Source organism: Eumetopias jubatus, unplaced genomic scaffold, assembly GCF_037043125.1.
Source record: "Eumetopias jubatus isolate StellerSeaLion01/CBP00866 unplaced genomic scaffold, mEumJub1_p1.0 scaffold_12, whole genome shotgun sequence".
Taxonomy (NCBI): domain Eukaryota; kingdom Metazoa; phylum Chordata; class Mammalia; order Carnivora; family Otariidae; genus Eumetopias; species Eumetopias jubatus.
Genome location: NW_028274818.1, coordinates 39,468,039 through 39,480,463, shown reverse-complemented (window position 1 = coordinate 39,480,463; position 12,425 = coordinate 39,468,039). Strand labels below are relative to the sequence as shown.

Below are 12,425 nucleotides of genomic sequence, written 5' to 3'. Positions count from 1 at the left end.
TGATCTCAGTGTTGTGGGTTCGAGCCCCATGTTGGTGTAGAGATTACTTAAAAATAAAATCTTAAAAACACACACACACCAAAATAAAATAGAAACCTTCTTTGCCATTTAAGTTCTAAAACAGGCAACTTGGCTGCCTGGGTTCTCCCAATTCGGAGTTCGCCTGAACACCAGCTACTGCCAGACTACAGCTGTGAGCACTGGATCTTTCCAAAGACATTTAAGACATGTCTTCGTATTTCTTAAAGAACCTTCTGACTGATAGTGTGCAATCTGCTTGTCCTACAGGAATACCATCCAGGGGCCTCCTAGAGCATAGCTGCACCATGTATTTTATTTCCAAACCTAACCAAATGAACTTTGCACCAAGTTCTGAGGAAGGAATATGTTGAAGAAAAAGAAGAGGGGTTCTCCTCTGATGCTGTCCTACCAGAGGCCAGAGAAACAGACTCTTTATATGTGGGTATAAAGACTTAGGTAACAAACTCATCTTAGTTCTAGTTTAATATTTTTAAATATTCTAAGCCCACAGAAGGACCAAAGCCTTGTGTTCTTTTTACATTTTATTATGTAATAATTGATACATAAAAAATATATATGTGTGTATATATATACATAGCTCTCACGCAAATTCCAAGGCACTGTAATAAAAACATTTCTGAACCCACAGCAGCCTGAGATACAGATCGAAGACCACTCCATCAATTTATTTGCTCAACTTTTAGAAACATTAGTTTGTTGAATTACCTGCTGGAGGAAGGAGAAGCAAAAGAAAAAGGTAATAAAAATAGCATTCACTCCAGGAGAAATCAGAGTGAAGATGTCCCAGTGTCTGGGGGTGGGGGGCAACAACACAGTAGATTCAGGCCAAAAGGGGTAGGGGAAGGAAACCACACTGAGAATAGTAAGACATGGCTCAGTCCGTGAAGGGCACAGAGCCCTTTACTGAGTGAAGACACTCAATAAACATCTGACCAAAAATATGTGAAATTCAAGGAAACAACTTCAACTCTCCGACACACAGCTTTTTCCTACATGCAGTGGGGTAAGGTTCCCTCTACATAAGCCATTCTTGGGAGGATCAAAAGAAGAATGTATCTGGAAATGCTTTATGAGCTGCAAAGAGCAACATGATTTTAAGAAATGTCGTTTTATGGGATCTTCATATATTTTTGATTGAGAGATTTTGTGCAATTGCTTTTAAGAAGGAAAGGTATTAGATGGTGGTTTTTAACTCACCAGGGTTTGAATTTCACTTCAGCATATCCTGCTGCTTGTTCTGTCTCTTTCATGTCAAATCATTTCCAACCGTACAGCTTGGTCCCAGAGCCCCTATAAGCTATAAGAGGAATTATGTTCCCTGCATATGAAAAATACGTGTGTCATGGCGCTTGCCACATCTAAAGTCTTAAAGGACTGCTCTCGGCCACAACTGAATCATGCAAAAATTAAAGAGCAGAGAGGAGCTATGACAGGCTTGCTCTGCAGAAAATTCTGTTTGCCTCCATTTCTCTTCTCAAATATTAGCTTAATCTCATGGCAAAAGACTATTAGAGCATCTAAGCACTTTGGAACTAGAAAAGGGTCTTAAAAAAAAAAGGTTTACCTGTTGTAGGTTCATTATATCATTTCCATTAGGATTTGAAAAAAAGTGAAATCCATTATTTTCTGGGGGACCTGGGGGCTGAGAACTGCTGCTCTTAGCTCAGGGCGAATGTGCCATCTGAAGGATGACTCTACTGGTCAACAATTCCAGTATTTCCTTCCTGGTACCCCCTTCCCAACACCACCATGATAAAAATGTCCCTGACACTGCAATATTTTATCACCCTCTGTAACATTTAGCACAAGCGAGACCGTCAGGCGGATTGTGACAGCTTCCTCTGTGCTAGGGCTATACTAAGCGCTCGACTTCTACTGGCTCATGTAATTCTCACGTAGCTCTGGAGGTAGTCGTTCATGTGAACACGGTAAACATAAAGGAACCTAGTTGTTCAAAGACATTATGTAGTTTGCCTAAAGACAAACGTCAGGAAGGGAGGAAGCCAGAACTCAAACCAAGTTGATCTGGCACCCAAGTCTCTGCCTTGCCGTCTCTAAATAAATGAAAAACTTCAAATATTCTAATATGGAAAGTGACAACATAGTATCTCATTACCTGATGTACAGATGGCTGAATTTTGTTTAATATAACTTTTTAGAGGAAATCTGTTGTCTGTATATTTTAATCTTACTACCCATTTTTTAAAAAAATACTTGTGGAAAGGAGGGAATTCTCTATTAGAGCACATGTCTAATTTTTCATTCAGAAAGCAAGATAATTTGAAAACATTTGAAGTCAGTTCTCCCCTTAGAGACCATACAATTCTCAGAGAATGTTCTGGGAATGAACAGAATCCCAGCAGCCTTGGGGATGACTCCCCAATCTGAGGTGCTGCTTCAGGTGGTCAGTCCCAGGGTTCTTTCAGAGAACATTAAGGTTTCTTAAGAAAACCACAGCAAGAGTTCATGCCTCTTAATACTGATTAAAATCAACTAAATATTACTTTGACAGTCTGGTAAAACAATGGGCTAGACAGGATGAATAGTACTACAGAATAAATCTGTGAGACATCACATCTTTACAACTGCTGAAACAGGACATCTCGATCATACTGTTTTGCTCACGCAACCATTTTAATTTTTAAAACCACTCTGAGCGAGCCAGGCATGACATGAATTTCCTGAAACTGTGTTCTAACAGCTCTGTTGCAAGAAGGCTAAGTGGGCCTTCCTACTTTCTCCCCATACTCGGAATGAACTAACAAAAAAGGTAATGTTCTTGCCCTTAAATGATCCACGAGCCAAGAAAATAAAAGATCAAGAGAGAGACATCTTCCCACCTGAGGAACTGCACACAGAATGAATATTGAGATGTAACACTGGGGTACAGCAGATTTTTTTCCCTTTCTGAGACAAATAACAGTGTTAAAATATGCTGAATACTAAGTATGAAATTTAACATAAGGGGTGCCTGGGTGGCTCAGTCATTAAGCGTCTGCCTTCGGCTCAGGTCATGGTCCCAGAGTCCTGGGATCGAGCCCCACATTGGGCTCCCTCTCGGTGGGGAGCCTGCTTCACCCTACTTGTGTTCTCTCTCTCACTGTGTCTCTCTCTGTCAAATACATAAAACCTTAAAAAAAAAAAAAGAAATATAACATAAAAGTATCTGCCATAGAAAGGTGGCCAATGGCCAAAAGATGCGTGCGTGCGTGTGTGTGTGTGTGTGTGTGTGTGTGTACAAAATGTATCTGGCTCCCAAATGGAAAACATTTATATTTTTAGGAGCTGCCTTCTAGCAGCTTAAGCAAGATAAACATCCTCCCAAGTATCACCCACCAAACTGAGAAAATGTGTATAAATTTAAAATTCCCAGAAACAAACCTCTGTCTGAATTGTGCCAACAATAATCCCATTCCCCTGGGACCTGAGAAACTTCCCTTTATTTCTCAATTTATAGAACTTATTACTGCAGAAATCACCTATTTTCCTTCAAAATAAGTTAAACCCAGATACAATTAATATGACAAGGAAAACCTCCAGTGGCTCACTTATCTTAAGCAATATCGTTTATGCTAAACTTCTAGCACAAGAAAGGATAAGAAGTAGTTTGGGGTTTTTTCCTGTGGGCGGGTGGGGTGGGGGAGTAGCAGATTTTACCCTGTATGCTTTAATATTTGAGAATTCTGCCCCTACTCCCTTGAGGTTCCAGGACATATATGTGTCCTAGTACAGCTGGACAGATTGGTTTGTTCTGGGACATGATCAAATAGTGGACAGAGGAAATGGTGCAAAATTTATGAGAACGACCTAACCACTAATTCTAAAACACTAATTCTAAACTAATCGAATTTAATAGAAATCATAGAGTGGTGTACAAAGATATTTCCAATTTCATAGGTATCGTGGTATCACTATTTCCTGGGTGTTATCTTAGTTGATTTCAAATGACTCGTTAGGGAGAGAGAAGAAATGAACCATGGGTGTTAAGAGCGGCTCACCTAAGCCAAACAGAGAAAAGTGGGGGGCGGGGGCAGGGGCAGGTACAGTGATACTGCCCCAATGCACATAGCAGCCCAGGTGAGGGATCTAAGACAGTGGTTAATGACCCTAACAAATGTTATTCAGAAAAACGAGACACAAAGCACACTCCGTCACATAGGGCTGGGTACTTTGTGGAGCTGCATCTGACCATACATTAATGTTCTATGTAAGGTTGGGGGTGTATACAGTAGATACAGTCAGGACACTCACAGCTAAAGAGAAGCATCTCTCAGCTCCGCTTCTCCCCTCTGAACCCAGAGGGATTTGATCTCTAATTCATTGGAGGCGTGCACGGGTAACTACCATCTGAGTACCTACTATGTGCCCGGCACTGTGATCTTCTCTCACAGGATGGACTCCAGGAATCACCAGGATTCCTGATGGACGGAAGCACCTTCCGTGCTAGGTGACCCCGCTTTGCTCCTGCCACTCCAGACACCCACACTGCTTCAGACTCCGAGCCACAGCGAGGCTCAGAAGATCAAGGGACCAGTCACAGCAGCCTTTTTAACTTTGGGAAAACCCAATGCTCACTTCACTCAAACGTTGCAAAGTGGTGCCATGACCCTTTAGCTCTTGACTCACCAATTCAAAGAGCCACATCACATACAGCCCTTAAGCTGCCCACGGCATGATTCTGCGTCTAGTGCCTTTCCAGGTCCCCCCAAGCGGAAGACAGTTCTGGCAGGGAGTCTGGGCAAGATTACTATAATATTTAGCCTTTGTCCCTTCTTTTGCTATGTCTTATCATAGAATAAGGCACACAAGTCTGAGAAACTGGGTACTTTGGTATTTGTTGGACTTGAGACCTGTACTCCAAAAGTACCTGCAGGACCTCAGGTCAGTGCAATCTGACCCAAGAAGCTCCATTTCAAAGATGAAGAAACTGAGATTCAAAGAAAGTAAAGCAGGGTCCATTCTTCAGAGAGTAGGGAAGGTGGGGTGCACATGTAGTTCAACACCATGCTTCCTGTCTCTGGGATTTTACTGAGCACCTAACTAGTAGGAAATGGACAGAACTGAAGCGAACAGATTTCATTCCCTTAACTATTGGTGTGACTACAGAGACACAACCACACTTCCTATCTGAGCATTAGTTTTCTCACCTGTAAAATGGAGAGAGTGTGTTGGACTGGTGATTCCTAAAGCCTTTCGGGTCTGAAACTGTCATAAAGCTTCAGGATATAATTATGTGTGGATGTGGATGAATATATATGCATATAGATGAATACAGATGTATGTATATATAGGTATGTATATGTATACACATGATGTGCTGCAATTAAATACTATTTCCAACCACACATTTTGCCTAATTCCCTCAGAAACCATGTTTTCAAAATCCCAAACCAAGGCTAGGTACGTCCCATCATTGCAGCCCTTCGGAATCCCGGGCTGTGTGGTCCGTACTCCTCTGGCTTCTCTCCAAACACATGTGCTGAGTGAGAAGGAAGAGGAGGAGCCGCGTACTTCACATGAAATGTTAGGTGTCATTAAGTTCCCTGGAGGGAACGGCAAGTCTGCGGCAGGGCTGGGCTGGGCTGGGGGGTGGGGGGGTGGTAAGAGAACACACCGCAGGAAGCACAAGTTAAAGGTGACAGGCTGTGGCTGCTCGAACCTGGGGCCGGGCCGGCAATGCACCAAGTGAGCAGCGCGTGCTGGGGCTTGGGACAAGCCTGGCTCCGCGCCGACGTCTGAGGCCAGGACCCTGAACTCCCGGGTGAGCCCATCCCGCGTGAGCAACTCGGAAAATGGGCCGTGCGGGGGGGCCCTCGGCTGCTCGGTCCGAACGCACGTGGCACGACCCGCGCGGGGTGAAAGCGCCCCGCCCGCCCGCGCCACCGGGCGGCCGCCGCCCCAACCGCCGGCGCTAGGACCCGACGCGCCGCCCGCACTTCCTCCCGCCGCGGTCCGAGCCGCCGCCGCGGCGCCCCCGCCCGCCCGCGCCGCCGCCCGCCCGCGCCGCCGCCCTACCTGGCGAAGCAGTACTCGCAGTGGTTACCCCGCTCGTTGACCGTGAGCACGTAGGCGTAGGCCGGGCAGGAGAAGAGCAAGTCCCCCACGTGGAAGGGCTGCAGAGCCCGCAGCCCCCGGCCCTTGCCCGGGCTGCAGAAACGCTCCAGGCCGCCGTCGCCCGCGGCCCTCATGCCGGCAGCGGGGCGGGGCTGTCGGGGCCGGCGCTTGAGGGGCGCCCGGAGCGGCGGCTCCCCGCGAGCTGTTATTGGAGAAGCGTCACCCAGAGCTGCGGAGTGGGGGGGGGGCGGGGAGGGAAGCCGCCGGAGACGCCGCGGCGGCCACCGCTCCCCGGAAGGGACGCCGGCCCCGCCCGGCCCCCGCGCGCCCCCGGGGGGAGGGGGGAGGGGGAGCGGCCCGGCCGCCCCGCCCCGCCCCGCCCGTGGGATCCTCGGCGGCCCGCCCGGCACGCGCTCGGGGCGCTTCCGGTGTGGCGGCGACGGGCGCTGCAGCCACGGAGGCTCCTGGCGGCCGGGGCGCGAGGCGTCTGCGCCTCGGCGGCGTTTCCGCGAGGAGAGCGGACGCTGTCCCCGCTCCCATGGGCGGGTGGGGTCGCCGCGGGTGGTCAGGACCCTAGGCCTCCCCGGATAGGCCGCCTGGCCCTCACGGTGACCCACCTTTGGCACATCGAAAGGGACAAAGATGTTTCTCAACCTTCTGTATCTTGTCCTTGTCAGAGACCCTAGAAGGGGTCATCCGGAACACCGGAGAGAAACCGCAGTCCCAGGAGTGTGAGGTGCCGAGGGATAAAGGGCGCTTTCCTAAGGTTAAAGGCTTTTAAACCTCGTGAGGCTTTAAACCTTCCAGGGAGTCTCTGGGGTACTTGGTGTGAACGTTTGCCTCTCTAGTGGAAGTTAATTACACGGACAGGAGAGGAAAAGTCCCGTGAGCCGGGCTCACTGAGTCTCTGCTTTCAAGAGACTTCCTCTTTGCAGAGAAAGCAGGAAATAAGCTTGCCTTCAAGGAACTTAGACTCTTCTAGGGGTCCAAATGCTATATGCTCTGGCCAGAACGCTAGGCTAGAATTTGCAGTGGTTTTAATCACGTGGACCACTCACCACCATCTTAGAAAAGTCCATTTGGTTAATCACACAGAGGATTGGAAACCTGTATAGCTCATAGAACAGTACTTAGCACATATGTCCTATACGCATGCATGCTGTTGGTATTACTCATATGAGAAAGGAGGATGTAAGCTGGCTTCCAGGAAGGATTGAGTAAGAATGAAATTGATGTGCATGTAGTAAAAACTCTTAAATCAGTGAAGGGAGAATTTAGCAGAAAACGTACTAAAAACTCAACTTTGATCTCAAATTATGTTACACAGGTAAGTTCAGGACTAGTTTAGCAAAGGGAAAGACGAATACGATTTGGAGCATGTCTTAAAATCAGTAGAATTTTTGACACCTCAGTAAAATTCCTAAAATGAATAAGCCCGTAGCTTATTCCTGTAAAGAAGAATCTTGAATGCTGTTTCAGTCACCACTATGTACCAGTCACTGGGATAGAAAGATGGACAAAATGTAGGCCTGAGTCTTTGCATTTGACACATTCACAAGCCAGTGATAATTTACTGTTACTATAATGGGCCAATTGTGCAAAGCACATTAAACACATTGTCTCATTTTTTTTCTGTAATCACAACAGCCCCATGAGTTAGGCACTAAGTCCCCCTTTTCCAAAATAGGAAACTTAAGACTCAGAATCACTTCCAAGTCCACACAGTAAGTTGCAGAACTTGGTTTCAAACTCAAGTCAGTCTGAGTGGGAGACCCATGCTCTTAACCCAAATGTCCCTCTGCATATAAATACAGCGCACTGAGAAGTGTTGTTATGGTGGCTTGTGCAAAGTATTCTGAGAATACAGGCAATGAGTAACAAACTGAGTCTGAGGAATGGAGCTTTGGTCAGAGCCTGTGCCACATTCAAGGAACACTTGAGCCTAAAAGGATGGGTGAAACTTGACTAGTAAAGGAGCGCAGAACAGTTTCCTGGGCAGAGAGAATTGCACACAAAGGCAGAGGGACTTGAAAGAACCGAGTTTTGTGTATTAGGGCCCTGTGAGTGGTTCTGAGTGGAGCACAAGTTCACAAGTTCTCGAGGAGAAGGCAGGAGGTGAGATAGGAACAGGGGAAGGTTAGCTTCTCGAGAGGTGAGCTGTGTCGCAGATGTGGTATGGGAACCACTGAAAAATCTGTAAGCAGAGGAGTGCCATGATCAGTCCCACGTTTAGACTGAGTTCTACTGGCAGGTTTGCAGATAAACTGAGAGGAGAGGCCTGAACACAGGTCCACCACTTCAGGGAGCATCTGCAGTATTTTATTTATTTATTTATATTGTTTTGAAGATTTTATTTATTTGACAGAGAGCACAAGTAGGCAGAGAGGCAGGCAGAGGGAGAGGGAGAAGCAGGCTCCCCACTGAGCAGGGAACCCAACGATGCGGGGCTCCATCCCAGGAGCCTGGGATTATGACCTGAGCTGAAGGCAGCCGCTTAACCACCTGAGCCACCCAGGTGCCCCGAATCTGCAGTATTTTAAATGAAAGGCAATGAGAGCCAGAATCAAGGCAGTGGCATTAAGAAAGGGGGCAAAGATGCTGAGGGTAATTCCAGTTTCTTGCTTGGTATATGGCATATGGCAGGCAGGTAACAGAGTGTGTTGGCTTTCTAGTCTGATCAATCTTGTAGGCTCAAGATAGGAACTATAAATATCCTAGAATTGGGGGAATGAAAGAGGCATCTTCTTAACTAATGAGGAAGGTGAGGCCCTGTGAAGTTAGCTTGCCTGATAACCCAGTGGCAGAGCTAGCGTGAGATTCTACAATATATTCATTCATCATTTAAATATTTATTACATGCTTACTGTGTTCCAGAAACAGTGAGAAGGGCTGGTGACGTAATGATAACAGAAACTGACTTAATCCGCACCCTCACAGAGCTTTGCAGAATCTTGTGGAAGAAGAAGACATTAATCAGATAAACACAAACAAATACAGTCAGTGGTCTTAAGTGCTAAACCAGTGCTTGGGGGATTTGACCTAATCCAGAAAAGCTTTTCAGAGAGAGTATTGCTTGACCTACAATCCAAAGGATGAATAGAACTTAATCAAGAGGAGAGAAGGAGGAACAGACATTCAAGCAGAGTGAACAGCATATGCAAAGTTCCATTGGTAGGAGGCAATGTGACCTATAGGAAAGTCAGAGTGACTGGAGCAGAGCTAGGGAGAGAGTGTTGTTTTGAGATGATTTTACGAGGTAAATTTGTCTTATTGGCCAGGCTACCGGAATCTACTCTGATCAATAAAAGCTCTGGAAGTTTCCAGATTACTTACTATGTTAAATGAACTTTAGGCCAGTCACACGACTTAAATCAATTCTGACAATTATGTTTTATTACAGGTAGGTGTTATATGTAAATGAAAGAATTTTTTTTTTTTTTTAAACCTTAGAAGTTGCTGAATACATGCCTACCTAGGCAAAATCTTGGATACCTTTTTGGGCTCAACAGTTTTTCTTTTTTAACATTCTGATTCTTTGGCATTCTAACCAGCACAAAGATGAAAAGACTGGCATAAAAGTAAATAAACAATTATAATACAGTAAACAATTCCCTGTTTTCAGGATCAATTGTGTGAAGTAACCTACTTGTTTACTTCTTTTATTGCAAGTGATCCCCCCCACCCCGCCCCACCGAAAGATTTCCAATGGCTGAGAGAAACAATAGCCTGGCTAGTGAGCTGTCTCTCGAGGTGAGGGGTGGCAAGAACAGCCTTATTCTTGTGGGTGAAGGTGGCTCTGATTGAAGAACCTTGGAAAAGAAACAGCCTCATTTCAGAAAAATGCCTGTGATGAACTCCGGTGACTCAAGATGGGGAAATGGTCAGTTAAGCAATAGCCATGAATTTAGGAGCTTAAATTACGAAGAAAACTGTGTTTAAAATAAACACCCAAGCAATGGCAACAAACCAGGCAGGCAGACTGATGACAGCACTCTTAATGCAGCTCATACTTGTCAGTCTGCGGCTCTGCATTCTCAAATTCCGTGAGCGTCGCCTGCCAGCACGAGGGGCCCTTCACCTTTTAGCCTCCCTTCCACCCCTTAGCTGGGAAGGAATGGGATTTGAATGGAGTTTTCTGGTTACTTTGCCTCCCTGAGTCTCAGAGGGAAATGATAAAAGGATGAAGGCCCCCTTCGCTTAATTTCTCTAACCTAGAAGTTGATCCAGTTCAGGAGTAAAATACCGCTCCAGCCACAGATTAGCACATGAAAGAAATAGCTCTGGCCTGCGGGGAAATAAAGAGTGAGCAAAGAAGGAATGCCAAGGAACACGGACAACAGACATTGACCTTAAACCGCTGTACTTATACATGTTTTTCATTTATCAATTACATATTATGTGCTTACACTTTGATAGACCCTGGTCATACAAAGGTGAGAACATGGACGTTGGAATATTTATTGCAGTAGCTCCAAAGATATTATATCAATTTAACACATCTGCCAGGCCCTTTTAGCCTATGTAAGGGAAGCTTTAAATTGAGGATCTTGAGATGACAGGATCGTGCTGGATTATCCAGGGGGACCCTCAGTGCAATCACGATGACCTTACAAGAGCGAGGCAGAGGAGATTTGACACAGACAAGAGGAAGCAGAAGCGTTATCATGGAGGCAAAGATGGCAGCGATATGGCCACAATCCCAGGACGGCACATGGCCACCAGAAGAAGCAAAGGACAGCTTTCCCTTTGAGCCTCCAGAGGGAGTGTGGTCCTACTAACACCTTGACCGTTGCCCAGTGATACTGATTTCAGGATTCTAGCCTCCGGAACCATGAAAGAATAAATATCTGTTATTTTTAAGCTTGGTTTGTGGTAATTTGTCACGGCAGCCATACGGGATTAAAACAAATTATAATACAGGGGCACCTGGGTGGCTTAGTCGGTTAAGCGTCTGACTTGTAATTTCTGCTCAGGTCATGATCTCGTGGGTCATGGGATCAAGCTCCACGTTGGGCTCTGCGTTCACTGGGGAATCTGCTTGAGATTCTCTCCCTCTGCCTCCCCGCCCCCACATGCTCTTTCTCTCTCTCTCTCAAATAAATAAATCTTAAAAAAAACACAACCTATAATACAATAAAAGTTTTAATAGAGAGAGGGACAAAGTACAGAAGAAAGGCTTTACAGAAGATCTGACATTTTAGTTCCTTCTAGAAGGAAGACTAAAGACCAAAAGAAGGAAGGCCTGCAAAATGGATTTAAGAACCTGAAGGTGTAAATTTACTGGGGTAGGAGAGACTTGATAATCCAGGCAAGTATTTTTTTCTTTTCTTTCCTTTTATTTTTTAAGATTTTATTTATTTTTAGGCAGTTGGCATACATCATAGCGGCTGTATGCCTCTTCAGGGCTCCATGGACCTGGGCCAGCTGGTGGGCGTAGAAGCTCCTGGTCCCTGCCAAGCCTGGAAGACTCCTCATATAGGGTTACAATCCTGTCACACACTCCAAAAACAAATTAAATTATATATATATATAATTTTTAAAATTTTTTAAAAGTAATCTCTATATCCAACGTGGGGCTCAAACTTACAACCTGGAGATCAAGAGTCACAGGCTCTACCGACTGAGCCAGCCAGGTGCCCCAAGAATTTTTCCTTTATTTAACAAACACTCCTATAGCTCTTACTGTGTACCAGATGCACTTTTAAAATCTATTCTCAGGGCGTCTGGGTAGCTCAGTTGGTTAAGCGACTGCCTTCGGCTCAGGTCATGATCCTGGAGTCCTAGGATGGAGTCCCACATTGGGCTCCCTGCTCAGTGGGGAGTCTGCTCCCTCTGACCCTCCCCCCTCTCATGCTCTCTCTCTCTCTCTCTCATTCTCTCTCTCTCTCAAATAAGTAAATAAAATCTTTAAAAAATATATAAAATCTACTTTTAATCCTCCTAATGACATTTTATAGATGAGAACACCGAATCACTGTAGTTAAATAACTTGTCCAAGTAAACAGTGGGGCTCATGTGGTGATGAGTCCATGGCCTTGACCAGCTCAGCATGCTACCTAACTCTTTGGTCTGAGCTACAGCCCCAGGTAGGGGGTCTCAGGTAAAGCTGGGCCAGCAAGGTGAGCCTCATGCTGTACGGTGCTGTAAGGCGGTGTGCATAGGAGTTCTATGCACTGTATGGGCACTACGAGCCAGAGGAGAAATTTGGCTGGTATGATCTGATTGTTGCTTTAGAAAGGTCATCTTCATGACTGAATGTAGGATGGATTACAGGGGGCTGAGGTGAGAGAGAGAAGTAAGGAGCTGATGCAGTAGATGGTCCAGAGGAG

The 12,425-nt window shown here is 45.8% G+C and overlaps 1 protein-coding gene across 6 annotated transcripts in view; it reads right to left on the bottom strand.

Annotated features, from left to right (window-relative positions):
* SMYD2 (SET and MYND domain containing 2) overlaps window positions 1–6,354 on the bottom strand; it is a 48,575-nt gene extending 42,221 nt beyond the window's left edge. Inside the window, exon 1 of one of the 6 annotated variants that reach the window (XM_028125764.2) lies at window positions 6,058–6,354. In XM_028125764.2, coding sequence (XP_027981565.1) covers window positions 6,058–6,230 — 173 coding nt within the window. In that variant the 5' untranslated portion in view covers window positions 6,231–6,354. Of the gene's footprint in view, window positions 1–1,239; window positions 1,532–1,606; window positions 1,725–6,057 lie in introns of those variants that run through there. The other 5 variants (XM_028125769.2, XM_028125767.2, XM_028125768.2 and 2 more) reach the window with 5 other exon arrangements.
* Between the last annotated feature and the right edge of the window lie 6,071 nt (window positions 6,355–12,425).